Source organism: Lepeophtheirus salmonis, chromosome 14, assembly GCF_016086655.4.
Source record: "Lepeophtheirus salmonis chromosome 14, UVic_Lsal_1.4, whole genome shotgun sequence".
Taxonomy (NCBI): Eukaryota; Metazoa; Arthropoda; class Copepoda; order Siphonostomatoida; family Caligidae; genus Lepeophtheirus; species Lepeophtheirus salmonis.
Genome location: NC_052144.2, coordinates 35,904,683 through 35,926,524, shown reverse-complemented (window position 1 = coordinate 35,926,524; position 21,842 = coordinate 35,904,683). Strand labels below are relative to the sequence as shown.

The window sequence follows — 21,842 nt, the reverse complement described above, 5'->3', positions numbered from 1 at the left end:
TATCAAATTATATTAGTTGTCTATCCTCAATTTTACTCCAAGTTAATCAAGAAACTACACTTATAATTTCCAAATATATCCACCCTGTTACTCTTCAACTTTGATGAGCACATACACACCTGTTTAAATTCTAAATTTTCTTTATTCAATAATTAAATCATATTAACAACAGTTTTGAAAAATAAAAACAACAGTTCAGACGATTACTTTAATAACAAAATAAATTAAATGTGAATAAAGTCGACTTTTTCATGTAAATTATGTAAATTTAATTATGGAAAAACTAAAAACTTTTCCATAATTAAAATGGAAAAGTCTTTTTTTTCAAAAGTTTGGTTGAAAGGTAATATTATTTAAAAAAATAAACATGTCGTCATTTATTTTATTTTAAAAGAATTTAATTAGCCAGTCTCTGGTTTTTAAAAAAACTATAGAATACATTATAAATTTTTTCAAGGAGTTTTTTAAAGTGTTCTTGTTATTCATCCAGGCAACCAACAATTAATATGAAAAAATTAGAAGGAAGAGGAGTAGATGATTCCTGATATTGCTATAATTTATTTCGAAATATTAGATTGACTTTGGGTGGAACAACGGGGGAAAAAAAAGAACTATGCCTTATTATTCTATAGACCATTCATTCCCTATTGTCTCCATCGTGGTTTGTAAATTTTGTGGACTATGATTTCATAGTTCTACTTTTCCTCTTTTCCTGATACCCCACCAAAAGTCGACCTCAAGATTCAACGACAAACAATACCGATCATTGGGAAAGTTCCATGGGACAATCAGAACAAGTTCTACTTTGTTCGTTGCTCCAGCAAAAATCAATACAATATTTCCTCTAAAAAAAAAAAAAAAAACTATTATTTTTCCGCGTGTATTATTATAAATTATAAATTCAGAGGTAAGTTGTAAATTTTAGCCCAGATATTAAAAAAGTGCTTGTTTTTTATATTTTCCCATTTTTTTTAAATTAATATTATCTTCACGTATATGTATACAAAATTGAATACAATAAGAAAAATATATACTTTCTTTGAACAAAGCTAATAATTCTATACTAAAAACAAAACTATAAAACATACTAGAAATAAATACTTTAAGATAATACTCATAACTTAGGAGAATACCTAAAAAGGCAGGGAAAAAAAAAGGAAAATATGTAAAAACAAGCACTTTTTAATATCCGGGGTAAAATTGACCCATGGACACAAATAAAAGGATAATAACATATTTAAACAATTTGAAGCGCAGTTTATTGGCATTGATTTGATATCCATATTAATCCTATACAATAAGCCATTGCGAAGCTATATTTAAAAGAATTTTTTTTTAAACCATTTCGTTTGCCTTTCTTTTTTCTTTTTTTTTTGGTCACCCAGAATAAATTTTAGTTTCTATAGGCTTGAAGAACGGGAAAAGTCAAATTCTAAAAGGCTTGAAGAAAAAAAAGATTAAAGTTTGAACAGTTCTAAAATGCATGCATAAATGTACGAGTCATTATAATATTAAGATACATAAGTTGTCTAAATCTCGAGGCCAAAAATAAATAAATCAGTCTAAATACATCATTCACGTCTATTTATAATTGTAAGGCAATGTTTGAAATTAGTATACAAATTTTACATAGTTAAATATAAGACTTAAAAGATTTTTTTAAAGTAAAATCTTGTTCATTTGTGTTATGATTAATCTCTTCAGATTTATTTAAAAAAATATATATATATAAGTAAATTATATTATTCCTATTTATTAATGGATAACAGCAATAATTAATAATGAGAACAAACCTCGATAAATATATAAAATATGTTCAATGGAAATGTTCTTTAAAAATGGTCAAAATATCAATTTTTATATTGGGGCATTGAAAAAATTAACAAAAGTTTTACGCTAAGATTTGAAGTACAAAATACAATAAGTTTCTTTGGGTCATCATTTCATTCTCTTTTTTGAGTAAAATAGGTTGAGAAATGCAATAAAGATTTTCATTTCTAACTTTTAAAATTAAAATGAAAAAATTCTATATTAGTAATACAAATATGATTAACATATATGTAACAATAATGTTTTTGTTTCTATTTAAGAAACCAGCAACACTGCGCCTATTAGATTGAGCAGGTTACTTGTTTACAATACGCACCATCAAGATGTCTCTTTTTATGATATTTTAAGATTATTTTATCATTTTGCCAAATGATGTATGTTTGTAATATTTTCCTCTCTTCACAGAATTGAAATTTTATAAGTAGTTTTTGACAACCCTGTAAAAAGGTATCTTTCATAATACGGGCCCAAAATGATGTTACTTATCTCATAAGAACCTCTCATTCTACTTTTTAACAAATCTTACAACTTTGCAAGTCGCATAACCCAACTTTGTTGTACGTTACCGAATTGATGGAGTCGGGTTATCCTAAAAGCCGTTTTTATCCTTCAAGCGTCGATTTTTGGTTTCTTGCCTAATCCAAACTTTAAGTTGGGGTTTTATTGTCTTCAAAAAGTTTTTTAATTCAATAAACGGTACTATAAGTCAAATTTAACGGATTTAAAATATTTGGGTGCTTAAGCACAAGCCAAGTCAAGTTGATATCTGCTGGCGCTTCGTTTCTTCTTCTTTTTTTGTGACATCCTTTAATTTATGAAAAAGTACGTTTCTTTTAACTTTGTACCTTTCGTAATAAAGGTATAATATTTACTTTTTAATCCGTCATTAAACCTTTTAGACACGACTATTAAGGTATATAACTTTTTTGGCTACCAAATGTCTAATATCCAATTGTTATGTGATTGCGTGTGATAGAAAGATATATATATAAAGTATTCGCCTCCATTACATTAGTAGAAATATGTACATTGTACATGTCACATTGAAAAAAAAATTAACGAACTGTACGAGAACAAATTAATTAAATTCAACAAACCTTGCATAAAAATTATAAAATATATTAAAACTTTTAGTTATGACATTATTAAAATAACAAAAATTTGTATTTATTCTGGTAGATAGTTTCAGGGGCAGAACAACAGTGCCAATTAAAATATAGTTTTAAGGGAATTAAATCTCAGTTTTGTTACGAATGGATCAAGTTTTTGTACAAATACCAATAATTAAACTTTTTTTGCAGCATAAAAACTTCCCGTTATATGATAATTAAGTCATATTGTTGTCAAAATAACTTTATAATCTGGAAATATTATGTTAAATTAAGTCTATTTATTTATTTTAATTTGTTCAAACATTAATGACTGTATACGACAGTCATTTTTGTAATCCACAAAAATCGACATTTATTATTGTTGATTAAGTTTAAAACACAAAAATGATAATTAAAACTTTCAAACGCAGTAGGTTTGGTCTTTATAGCCTTTTTTTCAAAGTTAGGTTTTTAGAGTATAGTTTCGATTTGGATCCATATGTTGAAATGAAACAACTATATACATGATAATTTAAGAAAATACAAATTGATAAAGAACATTCTAGTATTCCCAATATAAATTATTTATCAACTTATCTTGATTAAGTTTCTTACAAAATGTGTCTAATCACACAAAAATTCATTTAAATGGAGATCATATATAAAAACTAATAAGTTTTTTCAATTGATTTAAATTAAAGCGAAAACAACTTATATTTATATTTTATAATCTGATAACTTTTTTCTTCTCTCTTAACTATTATTTATTCTCAACAAAACAGGCGTACATAATTAGTATCAATATAAAAGTCCATATAAGTAATAAAATGCACATAAGGATATAGAAACTAAATTATAATAAAGGGATTTTTACAAATTCAGTCATATTTTCCCTGGGAAGCTTCTAAACGTGTATTAAAATCAAGAAAATTTAAGTTATTAAAATGGTAGTATCATTTTTTTTTTTTTTTTTTCTGTTTGTTTCTCTTTCCCCCCCCCCACAAAAAAAAAAGAACTGATCAATTATCAAAAAAAAAAGGAAGACACAACGAGTAATAAATATACATATAATTGAATACATTTATGACTAGTGCGAGGTTAAATTAGGTGTGCGCGTGCACACATTTCCTCCTCAATCGATTCCGGTATTGCTGAACTGTTTAATTGGACTCTGTGGTATTTATTGGTTTAAGCATTAAAAAGAAAACACGTGATACGTGTCTCGATGTTCATGTCTTCGACAGCTTCTGGAGTCATAAAAAAGCTAGTTACCTTGTAGCCTTCCTTAACCCTTTCCTTTCCTGTCGAACATGCATAGTAGCTCCGATAACTCCCGGTAACTCACGCAGAGGTGAGAGGATGTTTCCAATTCGTCTTTATAGAAATTACTTCTTGCAGGGAGTGTTTGAAATTTGTAAAGAGAGAGCCCGTCGCCAATCGGTATCGAAGCAGCTTCTGATCTAAGTCTGTAAAGTGGTATTTAAAATTCATATTTCATTATTGAGAACGGAGTTGTCAAGAGTATCATTACTATGAAGTAGTAGTCTTTTCTTCAACAAATCTCCTATTAAACAAATTGTATACATATAACAACATCAAAAGATTTTCTCTCAAACAAAGTTCAATTTTGATGTATTTTTTCAGTTTAATTTAATTTTCTGATAGAATTTTGAGTAAATAAGCAATGTCATGTTGTGTGTGATAATTTTTTGAAATTAAATCGATTATTTGACTAATTGTAATAGTTAATTAATATTTAAGAAGCAGAATAATTTAAAATTTAAATAATTTGCATATTCAATGTATTTGACTAGTAATTATTGACCAGATGTAAGTAATCTAGTCGACTTCTTAAGAACTATACATTTTTCTATTTGATATATGCTCTCTCCTGTCCTTCAGGAATGGACGGAAGGGGGGAGTATCTCCAAGGACCAGGAGAAGAGAAGAAAGGGTAGAAAATAATGGAAATATATACATAACGAATGAAGAATGCAAGCAAATTATAAGGAATTCCAGGGTTCAAACGATTGATATAGAAAGTGAGCATAATACAAATAAACTTAATCTACAAAAATATTTGAAAGTAGTAACAGGCAGAATAATTAAAAGCCAATGAGGGAGGGGGTGGGGGATGTTAGAAATGAAATTTATAAACCGAATGAGAAACACTAAAAAAGTAATAGAAAAATAGCAGCACTCACTGTAAAAGATTCAACCCATATGTGGTTTGGGAAGATAACAAACAACGAATAAAAAGAGGTTTAACGCATCCAATAATTATATTTTGTATCGTTAGAGACGCATTTGGAATAGATACCGCAGAAGTAATTTAAATCATACATACTTAAACTTTAGAAACTCCACAACTCAAGCATCTTCAGCCAGAACTTACTATATTCTCAACAGAGGATAGATATCACATACTCCAAATATGAAAAAGTACCAAAAGACACTTGAAAATTAATAACAAATTACTTAAATCACCAGACATGTGCACAAGAATATAATACATGATACAGAAAATACATAAAGAAATTGAAAAAGGCGTAGAACTGGAGCAAAAAAGCCGAAATTAGACGAAAACGTCAGAATCAAATTCAAAGTATCAATGAGGATGAAATATATCCTCAAGAAAAATATTATAAAATGTATCAAATGTATCACAAAACTTTTTTTCTTCATCGTCTCAAGTTGAAAATAGAGCATATAGATGATCTATCCAATTCCAGGTTGCATTGTTTAAAACAATAGATTAAAAGACACTCAAACAATAATTTGTCCTTCAAGACGAAATCTGGTGTGACATCCAGTGATCTTGTATTTGTATGTAATGAAATTTTATCCTATTATTCGAAACTCTACAGATGTATTGACTCTGAAAATTCTACTCTGTGCATAAGATGTGAAATATCCAATGGCGATTTTTGCGAGAAATTGAGATTCGAATTGGAGACCGAGTGTGTGATCGGTTATGAGTACAACAACCGAGTCGAAACTCATATATCTATTGACGAAATCAAGTCGGATATCAAGGGCCCTTAAATGAACAAAGTACCTGGTCAGTCTGGGCTTAATTTTGAATTTTAAAAAAGTTTTCATTTTATTTGCCTCCAATTTTAATATTGTTTTATGGAAAAGGTAATGGCTCTAGGATTTTTCCCGAGTTCGCTTCAGAAAGCAAAATTGTTTTGATTCCCAAAAAGGGCAAAGATCCAAGCTATCTTAAGAATTTAAGTCCTCTTATGATGCAAAATTCCATTTATTTAATTTATTCATATATTCCCGCAAATCGCATTAAAAAAATGTTAAGTACAATCATACATTCTTCACAATATGGTTTTTTAGAGAGAAAAACTATGGATTACGTTCCTTTTAAACTACAGAATCTCTCAAAATTGGACGCCAACACTTCAGTTAGGGTCATCCATTTCACTAAAACTTTTGATGTTGTATCGCATCAACATACATATAATACGCCCCCTCTACAGAAAAGGATTTGCTGATTACATGATTCGTGTGATTGGTGTTATCTTATCAAAATCACAAACTTTAGTTTAGTACAGAAATAGCCTGGAATATTTTGAAACTAAAGAGGAGTTCGTCAAGGTGATACTGTGTCATCATTGCTAACTTATTATATGTAATGATGAGCTACTGCATAATTTGCATAATGAGTCCCTAATCAAAGGATTCAACTGAAGAGCTTATGATATGCTGACAATTTAACAATGGCCTATTCCGGAACAGATTTTCAAACCCTAAAATCGATTAAGAAGCCCTTGGATGTTTTAAGATTATTTTCCACAAAAACAGGACTACTAATAAATTCTGAAAAGTCAGAGTTGATAATTTCCTATCATGGCTTAATTGAAGAGCAGTTGTCAGACTTCAAAATGGCTCAGGAAGTCAGAATTTTTGGCTCTTGGATTCGAGCCAGTAGCGTGGAAATGAATATGTGGGATATTTATAAAAGAATGAAGAAAAAAATAAACTTTTCTCTTTTCTATTTTTGAACATGGGGAATAAAATTAGGGCCAGGAATATACATTTAATATTGGCAAGTGCAGTGGATCTACTTCGTCCATGTCCTTTTGAAATACAAATATGGTGCGACCATTTTTGAGTTCCACAAAAAAAAATATCTCCAAAAATAGATTGTATAACCATTTAGATTATGAAGACCTAGGTTATTCTCAGTTTGTCTGATTTTTGGTAGTCTCTCAACAAGATCTGGATTCGTTAACTATGGTACAGGGAACATTTCTGGTAGGAATATCTCAATCATACAGGAAAGTAGTGGTCTTTTAGATAACCCACAGTAATTCATTTCCAAAATATTATCATTATTGCCAAGATTTTCAGCTCGAATAGAAAAATTTGGAGATGGATCTAGAAGCATTCTGGAGAAATATGAGCTTTTATTGAAATAGGAGATACCAATGGGGGAAGTTGTTTAAATAAAATGAACATAATACCATGTGCTCTGATATACGCAAGGGATGTCATATCGTCCAAGTCCTTGATCAATCAAATTCCCTCTAAACTACTATCTTCGATCTTCAGCTCTTATGTGAATTTCCAAAGACTAATTGTGCCTTTCAAATTGAGAATTTCATGAATTTCAACGGCCTTCCTAAGGAACTGTTCCAAAACTCCCTCTCTTCTTCCCTTCCAAAATTATTTAAAAAGACGAAAGCCCAGCATATTGTATAAATGCTATAAGAATTAGATTCCTACTTCTACTGACAAATGGTTTAAATATCGTTTGCTAACAGGCATTCTTGAAGTCGCTGTCAAATTTTTCAGGGACGAACAAAAAAGTATGCTTTTTCTGCAAAGAAATACCTGAAACGATAGATCGCATCATGTGGGAATGTGTCAAACTACATTTGACATTCATGGGTATTATGCAACTCATTGAAAAGCGACATGGTAAAACACTTGGAACGATGGACTTTCTCATAACCAGTAAAAACGCTAGAATTGACTCCATGATCACAAAAGGCACAGTATATTTTATATAAGCTAAGGACTATAAAAGACTTTGTACTCGAGTACTTTAAATTGCATTTAGTTTGAAATTTAAAATTTAATATCGCTTTCAACTTTCTACCTGATATGTTTTATTATGATATATTTGATGAGGTTTCGTTGTTTTGGTGGTTTTTGTTTTTAATATTGTTAAACGCTGCATCTCCATTTTTGAACTGGTCCCGTGATCCCTAAGTGATTGTACGGGGGGAAAACAATTTGTTTTTCCACGAGAGGCAATTGTAAATTTTTAATCCTGAGTTTTCAAGACAAATGATTACGTCACTGTTGTACATGAACGACTTGTCATTACTTGTACAGACGTACTCATACAAAAAGAAAAAGACTCGAAAATAACCATCCATGTAATGATAGATTTATGAAAAATTCCTAAGTAAAAACTGATGATTAACAATAAATAACGAGCCCTTTGGGTATTTTTTGCATTGATGTTCAGGATACGATTCCAAGTATATGAATATTGTGCAGGGCCACCTCTTGTAAAATATAAAACTTTATCTGAATCACATTTAAAATACTTTACATAAGCTTTTTGGTGGGCCACATGTGGCCCCTAGTCTACATTCTCCTATTATAAACCTTTAAAATGCTTTCTCTAACATAATTATGAACATAAGTTAAATAATAAATAAATAAAAATAGAGTTTGATGAAATATTATTACAGAATATGAATATATGTCATTATTGATGAATTTTTAAATTAAACAATTTTATACATTTATTTAGCTTTCAAACTTATAAATACATAATAAACCAGGATTTATTGAATTAAAACTTTTAAATTGAATAAATATTTGCTTATTTTTAATACTCTGCTAAATTTCAAAGCCTTTCACTAAAAAAAAAGTTACCCCGACCTTTTTTAAACCAAATATTTTGATAAATATAGGAACAATTTATGTATTAAATGACGAAAATATTCAGAAATATGTATTATTTAGAAAATATTTTAAATAATATATGTATACAATACATAATACACAGCAAACAAGTCGTGTATCTTGTAGGTCACTATTTGGAGACAAGCATAATTAATATACATAAAAAAATATATAAAGAGTGCCTTCCCTAAGGACTACTAGGGATTCTGACATTACTACCGTACAGAGAGTAGCGACACTTTTGTGTCCAATAGGAACGTCGAATATGAGTCTATAACTAACTTCTCAGCCTCCATGAATTTAACATTTGAACTTAATTAACAAGGTAAATATTGCAAAGGAAAGAAAAGCTGTATACGGCATGAGAAAAAACGATAAAAAAAAAATGTAGTGACGTCATCTGTGGTATAAAAGTGGAAAAAGTAACAAAAAAGTGGGGTGGGGGAGATTTTAAAAAGTTCACAAAAAGCTAATTAGCGTTTTTCCATTTGTTTTAAAGCTTTATTCGATCCTCATTTCTACTCTGAGTCAAGTATTTTACAATTAAAATGTCTATAAAATTCAATGGTTGTGAGTTCCAGGTCAACATACTTATGTAACCACCTCAAGCTCGTAATAAGCATTGTTTTTCTCATCCAAGGGGGCTTATAGTTTCCAAACTTTACTGAAAGACAAAGATGTTATGTTTGGAAACTATAAATGCTCTGGGTTGGGAAAAATAAAACTTCTTATCGTTCGTTTGAATGTTTGGTTTTTTACTGAATTGTAGTTATTATTTTTACTTCTGGAAAGAGTCAATAAACCATATTATCCTTCTAATTTCTACGAGGAAACTTTATTTAGAGTTCTTTAACTACCCAAAACCAAGGTCATATTATTTCTTTGGGATAGTCACCATTTAGCTGCCCTAGCTGAATAGTTTACGACTAAAATATAAGGCTTTCTCGAAATTATGTTAACTTATATAAAGTTTTGTGAGTTGTAAGAAATATGAATAAAATACTTCTCTGATAGAAAAAATTTCTTAAGAGTGCTCAATTTATTGTACATCTTAGATTTCTAAATCTTGTAATATATTTTTTTTTATAAATTCGTTTTTTTATCAAATTAAGTGATATTTACAAAAGCGAGTGAAAAAGATATACTTTTAGGAACCTTTAGATCTTTAGGAAATTATTTTGGAATATAAGAGAAAAAAAAATTCCATAAAGAAACAGTTTTTTAAAAACCCTACCTAAAATAATAATTAAAGGGTTTTGAAGTTTTTCACTATCTTTTCAAATATAAATCTGCTTCTCTCAATTTTTTATAATTACAATTTTTATGAAAATATGTAGAGTATATTTACATAGAAGTAATATCAATTTATGAAAACAACCTACATATACAAATAAGATTATTCAAAACATTGCATAAACTATTCTAAAAAATTTCATCTTTATTCATTTCATACATGGAAATATATATACAGGGTAGGGCAGTAAAACGTGGACTCAAGAGATGGATTTAGAAATACATCAATAATAGGCAATAAAATAATATTAACAACACATCTATACAAAGTGTTTGTAAAACTTTTTTCTCAATAAGGCCACTTTCATTATCAATCATAGCCTTTACACGTCACCTGAAGGTCATGTAAGAGTTGATGAAAAACTCCTCTGACAAGTCGTCCCATGCAGTCACTATGGAGGACTTCAGTAAATCCACATTTAGGTGTGTGGTCCAGGTGGTTTCCCTTTAAAAAGTGCATCATATAGAAAAGTCCAGTGGGTTCAAATTTGGTGAAGAAGGGGCCATATCTCGTTGGACCGGAATCACGCCATGTTATCTGCATAGAACTCTTGGGACTTGGCGTATGTATGAGAAGTGAAATCGTCCTGAGTTTTCACGTAGTTATATTATTTGGTCTTTAGACATGACAAGATGGTGTACTTAAGCATTTTCTTTCCAGCCTTGAAAAAGAAAGGAGGCATTTTGTTTCCATCAAAGGAAACTACAACCATTTGAATTGGGCTGGATATTTGGTATGGTAAGCCCCTTGGACCTTTTCTTTTGTTTCTGCAAGACAGAGTTCGTTCCGGTGGTTGTTGAATTCATCAAGTGTGAAAATCTGCCTGTACAAGATATTTTTCACAATTGACCCTCTGCCGTTATCCATGTGAGAATTCCCTTGCACCTCTCCAGCTTCCTTACTTTCATGCCCTCTATCAGAAGGTGGTTTGGGGTACTTGTGAAAGAAACTATTCCCGAATTGTGCTTTATAGCCTTCCATGTGGTTCTAGGAGCCACAGAGAAGTCATTACGGAGGCGATTCATCGACTTAGTGGGATCCTCCTTTATATTCTTCTCCAAACTTAACAAACTAAGTATACCTCTTTAAATTATGCCCTCCATTTTCTCACATCCTGTGGAGGTATTTTCTCTCTTTTTTTTATCTTACTCTACTTAAAAAACAGGTTCCTAAAACACTTAAGATGTCCGTAATGCTCATCACATCAACTCCAGCATCTAGGATATCTGAGATGCGCTCCCTATTTTGCTTGTTATTCGCTCATTATGATGAAATGACTAAATGATTAGTATAGTTTGTTTATGTAAAAAGAACAGGGGACACAGAATATCAAAAAATAAACATCAAATCTTTTCAAAGTAATGAGAAAACAAACATTAATTAACAGTCCACGTTTTGCTGCCTTGCCCTGTACAAAACATAAAAATTAGGTATAGATATGAATTGCTAGGAGGAATTGCGGTGCAATCAAATAAATTTGTATTTTAGCTTCAAATTTAACTCCTCGCCAAGATCTAGAACTAAAATGTAAAAACATTTCATTATTTTGGCTGACTAACATGGTTTGCCTTGTAGACTTTTACAATCTGCTTCTGAATTCTTAGAAACTGGATTAATTCCTTAGACCAGTTCTACAGAAAATTGACTGTTGTATCATATTAATTTCCGTCGATATTGGGGATCTTGATGCTCGACAAGGAACCTCTCACAGCTGCGGCAATATATATCACACTTAAGCTCCTGTAAATAATTTTTATTTATCTGTAAGTATCTTCACAATATAAGCCATTGAATTAAGCACTGCAAAGTTTAATGTCTTATATGGCAGATACCCTCATATTAACCACTGAGGTTCAAGGACACAAAATATCTCAGGATATATAACAAAGGGCAGATAGTAAATACGGGAAAATAGAATTGTATAGTTTTCCACAATTAAGACATGGCAGTTTAAAAAGACAATAGCTATGTTGCAAGTTCAAATTGTAAAGTTATTGGTTTGTATTCCCTATACCCTTCGTTGTATTAATGATTCTGCATTTTTCTCAAAAATAACCTGACTGAAAAATTATAAATGTTTATGAGCCATAATAAAAAAAATCCAGCATCAGCGATGGTTTTAGGGTATTTTTGCATCTGATGAAAAGGCGTGCCCACCTACCTATATTTATCAAAGAAGACGAAAAAGTCAACAGTGAGTTAGACATGAGGTTGCTAAGGGATCATGACATTCCATGAATTAAAAAGGAGTATCAGAACATTCCCAATGTAATAACAAGATGGTACGCTCTACAACACTAGCAAAAAACTAGAGTTGTATGTCGTAGTGAAGGCCAAGGATGGCTACATTAAAAGAATATATAATTTTTTTTGTTTCATACAAAACACAAAAAATATCAATATTTGTTATTGATGAAATTTAATACCAACACCAAGCGTATATTTAATAACGCCATACAAAGTATATACTACATTCAAGTTAAATATACAATCAATTACATATATTGTAATTTGTTTAATGATCCTCAAAACATTTAAGCTTTCTCTTCGATTTTAAAACATGATATTTGTTGAAACTGATTTAAAATGATAAATATTATTTAAAGAATTCAAATTATAATTTTCTAAACTATTTTTTTCTTTTAGTTTGGAGACTATCCATTCGCATGTCCTTTTGCTGCACTTCTACAAGCAACTTCCATTTTTGTTTCAACATTATCTATAACGGCAATTGCGTTGGATCGTCGCCATCTTATAGTTAAGCCTCATGTTCCAGCACCGGAGATTAAAAGCATGCTTGCAATGGTCCCTGTTATTTGGAGTCTTTCACTAGCTTTAGCTTCTCCATTAGCTATATGGAAAAAATTAGAAAATTGGACTGAGTGGGCAGACTCGGTCAATATTTTAGCTGATGATGTGAGGTAAAATTTATTTTCTTGTCCTATGAGTAATAATATATATCAACAATTAGTGATTTTATTCAAAAAGATGAAAAAAAAAAATGTAAAATATTTTATTTCTCATTCAAGGTTTATATTTATTTAATTAAGTAGTGTGGGACCAGATTTTTTCATTAACTCACTTAAAAAATAAAACTGTATTTTTTTTTACATCTGTAGAACTATTTAGGCTATATACGGAAATTATATTTTCCAATTTTGCATGGAGATATTTATGCCTTTATGCACATAAAAGTTAATTTGTGAGTATAATTGAAAATATACAGATGCAATATTACCCCCTTGACCATTAATGAAGATAACTAATAAATGTACATTTATTTAAGCCCTTATGTGACTAAGCTTAGAAACAGAACGAGGCTGGTAGAGGAAAGATTTTGTTTACACTTTAAGTTAGTGTTGCGCCATAAAAGTGCACCACTTTTGAGTCAAAAAAAATTGATGGTGCATTTCAGTTCCCCTTGACATCCGCTTCATTTTACTTGATGGAAAAAATTCGCGTTGCGCTAAGTAGTTGTAAACAATCATGTACCTTTATGAAAGTAACCATTCATGTCACTAAAAGATATTTTAAGTTGATATTAAGATATATACAACAATTTTTATCGGTGGGACTTTTTAGTCATATCTGCGGTACGAACTAACAATTTTCGATGTAAATGTTTTCAGACTGTAAAAAAAAATACAACTTTTAACTTTACACACCATAATATTCATTTTTAAATAATTTATAAAAATATTTTCATTTAAAATTTAATTTAATTCAGGGCATACAGGGTTAAAACAGTACTCTTTCAATAGCAACAACAAGAGAAACAATAACTATTTCCAAGAAATAAAATCAATTTATAATAAAAACTTGCATTTCATTATTTAAAACTTCATTTAAAATTAAGTTATGCCAAAAAAAAAACAGCAAAATGTTACAAAATATAGAACTTTACAACAAAAACAGTTTTTTATGTTCTTAGTCTTTTTTTTATAGTACATATATAAAGTAACATACAGACATATATGAATATATTGATATATACATTATACAAATCGATCGGAACTATGAAAATTACACGAAAGAAAATAGACTGAGGCGGAATATTATCAACAAAATTCTAATTTTTAACTAGTTATAAACAGACGAAGTTACTTAGAACTCAACCTATGAAACTCTTGGAATTGTCTGAGATAAATGGAGTTTTGTCTTAAGATAATCTCATTTTAGGAAAATGTATTCGCTTCCTTTACTTTTATTATTAAAAGGCTTAATTTAAGATATTAAAATTTTAATTACATAATTATTTTTCCCTTTGAAATTGCGTTTGATTGAAAATAAAAAGGATGGTAACAATTCATTTTATTCATTGACAAAAACATTTTATCTTTATTTTTATTCATAAATTCATACAGGAGACAAGTTTCCGTATTATATTTTGGATTCTTAAAAATTGAGTAGAATGAAAAAAAAAATAAGCTAAATAGTTTTTTTGTTTCGTTCTTTTTGTTCACAAGACTCATCACTTGAATGTGGAATGATTTGAAGGTTATTTAGGAATTTTGAAGTACCTTATTATGCTTAAAAAGTTTTTGAAAAATTGAAGAAATCCTATTCAAAAAAGAGATTTTTGAATAGAAAAACTAAATTATATAAGTTATAATTAGACAATTTTTTGGAAAAACACAAAGTTTTAACAAAAGAGAGCTTAGGAGCAAAAAAAAAATAAAAACAAAGGTATATGTATTTGTGTTTAAAAAAACATGCATATCCTTTGTTTTCTTTCTTAGCATTTTTTTCAAAATTCATATTTAAATAAAATTTTATGTGTTTCAATTCTTGAAATTTTCCAACACGGGCAATTTTCTTCCTAGAGCAAATTCTCCCACCCCCCTGGGCAATTTTCTTTGTACCAAGAGCATATAATGCTTCTTGAGTACTTTAAAAATAAAATAAGTACTAGGAACGAGCCAAAACCAAGAATGCATAATTTATATGAAGGTAAATTATTTGTAAACTATTCCATATCGGCAAAAACGTTCTGTATTTCAAATATGTATTTTTGTAAAAAGAGTTTGAGGGATTCTAGTGATGTGCAAGTTCATTTTTGGGCCACATGTTAGGTATGTACTTATTAATTGTACAAAGCCAAACTCTACCAATCATAAGCTTGTTTGTCATTTTTTATTTAAGTTTTTGGTTGCAAGTCAGATCGGATTACAGAATTTTAAATTCGGGATTTTACTGAGAATCCATGAAATGGGTGATAATATATGGCTAAAACTAGTTTCAAATTTATTATTTATTCTTAAAGTATAAAAAGAAATTCAATTGCAATATATTTATATTAATGAACGACAATTCATGAAACCTCAATCAAATTTAATTTATAGCATTTATTATGTCGTATAGAAATAGTGATTTTATATGAGTTACAATTTGTACATATATCCAATAATATATTTTTAACTACAAGATCTGCCATTTTCATAATCAACTATAATTGCATTCCATTTAGGTCTATTACATTTAGTAATTTTAATTAAAATTTTCAAAAAATTATACTATTATTGAACATTCAAAATTTGCATACAATCATCACAAGTTCTGTTAATTCATCATTTATAATTTGCAGCTCATTTTTTCCATTGTGACTTGTACAATTTGCATATATGGGTTACAAATTGTACAAAATCGCAAACTGAACACAAATGATAAAGTATATTTATAATATCCTTTCTTGGAGAAGGGATGATTACGTCACCAAGAGGTCAAAATGTTAATGGCCTAGTCTTTGAATTTTAAGGAATCAGTGCATAATGACATATATAGTTAATTGATATTTTACATGTGGCAAAATATAATTCCTAATTTTGGTCACAGAACTCTTTACAGAAATGTTGATATCCTGGCAACATTAGATATAACATTATGCATAAGTTTTAAAACTATAAAAAAGTATTTATAGGGATAATTCATTTATGACTTCTGGAAACAAGTTCAATTTTTGACCCCTTTCTCATGTTTCTGTTTGTCCAAAACTTAATAACCCCTCAGATTGGGCAAGCTAAATTTTTAGCCCCCCACTTAATGTGATTTATTTTTTATACTGTGCTCCTTTATTAATTTTAAAACTTTTTCGAAATGGAATCTGTTTCGGAGAAGTTAGAGTACAATAGCTTTAACGTAAAAAATAACCTGTTAATCCTTCAATCTTCAGTTCTCACTTAGAAAAGTGTTTTATATTGATGTAAGTAGTATGTATTTATAAATAAAATATAATTTTTATCTTGAAGACTATGAAATACTTCATGTTGAAAAAGGTTTTGTTGATCAGTGAAGCATTGCACAGTCCTCCCCCTCCTAAAAATATTTTAATCGGTAACCCTCCACTCCCCGCCTGTTAACTAGATGTCATAAATGTATGACCCATGGATCGGTCCTAAAATTGATTTCCTAATCAGTCTCCCAAACCACCCTTTCTGTCATTTTTTAACAGTCTGTTTATTTATAACATTAAACGGTCTTAAGGATTTATTTGTCGGCCCTTCAGTCATACGGTCGCAACTATCTTTTTATTTCCTTTACTTCTACTTTAAACTGCAAGTATCCTGTGTCTTTGAAATAAAATAATATATGATAAACACTTCAAAAGTTAAAATGACGTAGTTACTAACTACGTGTTTTCAGCTGTTGTAGTTACTATAAAATATCAATAAGTGTGGGTTCTAGGACTGACAAATTTTATTAAGACGGGACAGATAGGACTGGTTTTCTTAGATCAATCTAACATTAATCATTCATTACAGCTCGATTAGTTGTTGTTGAATCTACTTATTTAGAGGAAATACCAGTCAGTAATTTTTCCAACTTTCTCCAACCAGGCGACAGTTGATAATATTTTTAGGTGGGGGATAGTAACTAGATCTTTCAAAATGTTGAATAAAGTATAATTACCTTCAATGTATTCCAGTAGATTAAGATATGCAAAAAATTATATAGTAGATCACTGATTAGTATTTTAGTAATTTAGAGACATTCATTTTTACATCCCTTTTCAAGGTCATTTCCTGCATAGGCAACATACTTACTAAAGGGTAAATATCTTTAAATAATAAAGAAGAACAAATTCCTCAAGGGAAAATGCTGCACACGTTGCAAGTAATTCCTACAATATTTCAGATATATCCTAACTGAGAGAGTATTGATTTTTTCTAAATTGTATTTATTTTTTTACAACTACGGCGTTAGTGAAAGCCAATAACACTCGTATTTATAAACCATATATATAATATCATAGTTAGTAAAACTAAGAATGTTAAAGTTTTAAAAATAATGTAAAAGTGAAAAAAAAAAAAAAAACTCCAAAATGTAAATTATATAGATATGTCACACAAAAATAATTAACTAAAAATCGCTTGAGGTCAGCCTCATTTCCCTGACGAAAGCATTATAAGGTATAACATTCTAGAGACTAGCTGATACATACTAAAAACTATGCTTGAAAATCTCTATATTTAGTTGGGAGAGATAGGTTTATCTTTTTATTCAAAATTATGTAGAGTGTAATAACATCGTTAACTCCAGGTTTTTGATACAGAGTATTAAGGCTTTGATTAGTTACAGAAAAGTTCACGGACTCTTTTCCCTCTGGAATGTTCACATATGTATTTTCACCCCAAGGAAAGTTCATCTCGAGGAACTAAAATATTTTTATATAATCTAAATTATAATTATTAAAAGTGGTAAAATGAGTACTTTGTACTCCAAATTAGTATTACATCTTTATTCAATTTAGGGAAATAAAAATAACATAAAGCTATTTAGCGAATTTGTTGCGATCGGTGGTTAAGGAAAAATATTTTTTGTCTGTTGAGGTTAAGAAATTGAAGTTCTTATTTCAATTAGGAACTTCTTCGCTAAGCTAATGATTATATTACTAAATTATTAAAAGTAGAATAAAATACTACATCATTATTGATTTTTTTCACTGAGATATATTCTAAATAGATGTATTGTTGGGATAAATTTTCCTCCAAATGAACTTTCCTTTGCGGCTTTGGAATGAACTTGTTTTGTGATGTTTTCTCGCGATGAACTTGTTTCGGGATGATTTTGCCTTAGGATGAAAAGAGAGGGAGGGAACCTTTCTGGGGCTGAAAAGAGCACGTTGAGCTTTTATTACACGCTTTTGGTTTTGTATGGCTAGTTGTTGTTATGTCCTAATCAAGGAAAATTGACTTAATCAAATAGTTTCTGGAAGGATTGCAGATCCATACATTAAGATCGGGAGGACATAGAGATGGTAAATTTTCAACATCTTCACAAAAACTTCTTATAATCATTTCTATGTATCGATTAACTTTCCTTATAATTTTGTCTGTATCCTTCTTAAATCTCTGATCACAAAGATGTAAATGTCTATGTCTTAGTAGTCATTTACACCCTTATAAACTGTTAGTGAAATTATCACAAACTAAAATGAAATATAAGATAAATTATAAAAACATTAAAACTATTTACTATCATCCAATATCTCGAGTTAAACTTGATAATTTTTTTATCACAATAATTCGATGATATTATACAGAAGTAATGTAAATTTTGTTAGTGTAGCTTTTCGATAAAAAAGTCCCCATCTCTCCTTTGAAACACTTTGTTATTTATTCTTCTTATGTTATGTACCTCGAAACAAAAAGGTATAGAATTACTTTCAATATCAAGTAAACTTAAATATCTAACTTAAAGGCATTGAGTTTTTTCTTTCTTTCGTTGCCATAGGATATATTGATCAACAAAATTTATTTTCACAAAAATATTTTAAATTCCATACTGAATGCTAGTAGGACTTGACACATTAAATAAGAATATATAATTTGTTAACGCATCAAATCTGGATTTTTTTTGGATTTTTTAAATGATATAAATTTTTTAGCCTTATGATAAGAAATGAAACCATAATAAACTAATTATTAACGTGTCAAATAAACTCCTTCTGTGAAAAAAAAATCGTGGAATTATAAATTTCAAATAGTAAAACTTACATTTAAAATCATCATAAAACTTTTCAAGAAATAAATTAGTTTGCATGTAAATTAACTATTTTTAACATTCAAAAGTAGACTCAAACATGTAACTAGGCTAAAAGTACACAAATAGTTTAAATCAAAAATTCTTAAAAATCAGTATGATACGAAAAATCAAGTTAGGGATTCCTAATCAACGCATAAAGTACAACTAAATTAAATGTGGAACTTATAAAAAATGAATTGAACTTATGTTATTAATGATTTTTTTAAGCCTAAATTCGACACAAGCTCAAATTGAATATATGAAAAACTGTTCCATTTTCATCGATAAAACTTCGAATCATAATCCTTCTGGACTCACAAATGATACTGTGGAGAATGTGAGATTGAATTGTATTCTTCAAGATATAATGCCACAGTGGTTGGGTGAACTACAGTCCTGTAGAGAGGACTTCCCTACCAATGGCCGCTTTGTGTATTCCTCTATTACTATGCTCATTCAATACTTGCTCCCAACTATTACCATATCTATCGCTTACTATCAAATCTATGGTCAGCTCAATCTCCGACTTCAACAGAAAATGAGTCAACTCATCAGTCATCAAACAAGTGCGAATAATGTGATCATTACAAGAATGGAAAATGATATACAACGAATGAGAAGAATCATCAATCTCCTAATTTCAGTCGGTGTTATTTTCTGCGTTTGTTGGTTGCCCTTGAATATCCTTAACTCCGTAAGTGAATATATAAAATTTTCTCTAAATAAATTATCAAATTGCTCCAAAAAAACCGTAATTTCTCAAACTGCCTCATTCAGAATTCGATAAAATTTATAATATATGCATATTTTACTTCAAAACTACATATAATATAACGTATTTTATATTCAAATGATTGTTTTTTATTTTTTAGAGCAAAAATATGCTAAGAATTTACATTATACTAGTTCCCTCTGTGACTTTTTTTAATAAATACAGACATAAATCTTTGCTTTGTTACTATTGATTAAAGTTTGTTTTACAGCCATAACTTTTGACCTTGAATTTGAATTCGCTGATCAGATTTTATCGAATAAGCCATTTTACTCTTTAATATTTAGGACCAAAAAAACATAAATATATGTTAAATATTACATATTTTGAACATTGTTCGAGTTATTTATGTTAATAAATGCATTTTAATCAAAAGGTCATGGATATTACTGAGAAATCTCGTTTCGAAAATATAGACACCAAAAAGATTTTAAGTGATGAGGAGTTCTGTATTCTCTACGCTGTTTGTCATGTGATGGGAATGTTTAGTGCTTGTGCGAATCCTGTCATTTATGGTTATTTAAATGAAAACTTTCACAGAGAATTTATGGAGATTTTGCAGCCATGTTTCAATTTTTTCTGTCAATTACGATGCAAGAAAGACTCAGAAAATCTGGGTAACCGTACTACCTCATGTTCATCTCTTTTTTGGCTCTGTTGTTCTAGAAAGAAAAAGGAGGAAGAGAATGAATCTATTTTTCTGAACACCAAAAAGGCACCAGCGAATTCCAATGTTGAGCATCGAATAGATCAATCCCGTGTTTAAAAATTTATATCCAAAACTATGTATGTGGAGTGTATTTATAAAAATGATCTTTTTGATGTATGAGATGTTTATTTATGTATATTTGGATTAAGTTGAACTTATGTTTTTAAAAGCTATGATGATTATGTTTTCAAATCTTTTTCATTTATTTTTGAACCATTTACTGTAAAAAAGAATAAATGGAACAATTATGATACTAAAACGCTGGTTTTTTTTTTTTTTGTTTTTTGCATAGACTTTTATTTTTTAAACTTCACTAAGTTCTTTGATAAGTAGGTTATGGAACTTATAACCGATTCAGTCTCAGACAGGTATATATTTCATAGTGTGTGGATCATAGATAATTGTTATTTCTTTCCTTTTTTTTTAATTTAATTTTTTGTGTAGTTAATATTTTTACCTGTTTAGAAAATAAAATGACGATTTTTAATTGTCAAAATACATTTTTTAGGTTGGTATATTATTTTATAAATTGTGTAGTCGTTTTTAAGGACTTTTTTTCGATAATAATATTTCCTTGATTTAACCCATATAAAAGTATGTATTATTTAACACAAATGGATAATTTTTATGCATCTAATGATGGAATTATACCACTCTAATTAATACCTTTTTGAATTCACAAATACATAGAGCCAGCGGTTTTAAATCAGAATTAGCTAACTGACAAAACTAGATGCAGAGATAATCTGCAATATTTTTTATCCGAAAAGTGAGCTGTGAATAAATAATACTGTCCAATAATTCTTCAGAATTTGACTTATATATTTTCTTTTCTTTTTATTCCTGCTAACTATGAGTAGGTACTATGGTTTGAATTCAAAAACCGAGTATAATGATTCTCCATCCCTCTAGCAAAATCAAGCCATTTGACTTTTGATTCAATTTGTCTACTTCGAAACGTAATTTATTATAAGAGATATCTTCCGCTCTAAATTTTCAATTTCTGACAGCTGAATATCTTCAATTCAAGAATTATCAAACAAAAGCAAACATTTTTTTTTTTGGATCGATGATTTACATAAATATTTTAACCTTAAATAGTGATGAATTGACTCCTATCATTTGATTTGAGAAAGAAATTTTATATACAAATATAAATTATTTTCTTTAAATACAATACTTTTCCAG

At 29.2% G+C, this 21,842-nt stretch overlaps 1 protein-coding gene across 1 annotated transcript in view; it reads left to right on the top strand.

The window, feature by feature from the left end:
• LOC121129374 (neuropeptide F receptor) overlaps positions 1-21,154 on the top strand; it is a 106,592-nt gene extending 85,438 nt beyond the window's left edge. Inside the window, exons 3-5 of the mRNA XM_040725095.2 lie at positions 12,799-13,073; positions 19,402-19,867; positions 20,322-21,154. Of these exons, the coding sequence (XP_040581029.1) occupies positions 12,799-13,073; positions 19,402-19,867; positions 20,322-20,711 (1,131 nt within the window). The 3' untranslated portion in view covers positions 20,712-21,154. The remainder of the gene's footprint in view (positions 1-12,798; positions 13,074-19,401; positions 19,868-20,321) is intronic.
• The last annotated feature ends 688 nt before the right edge of the window (positions 21,155-21,842 follow it).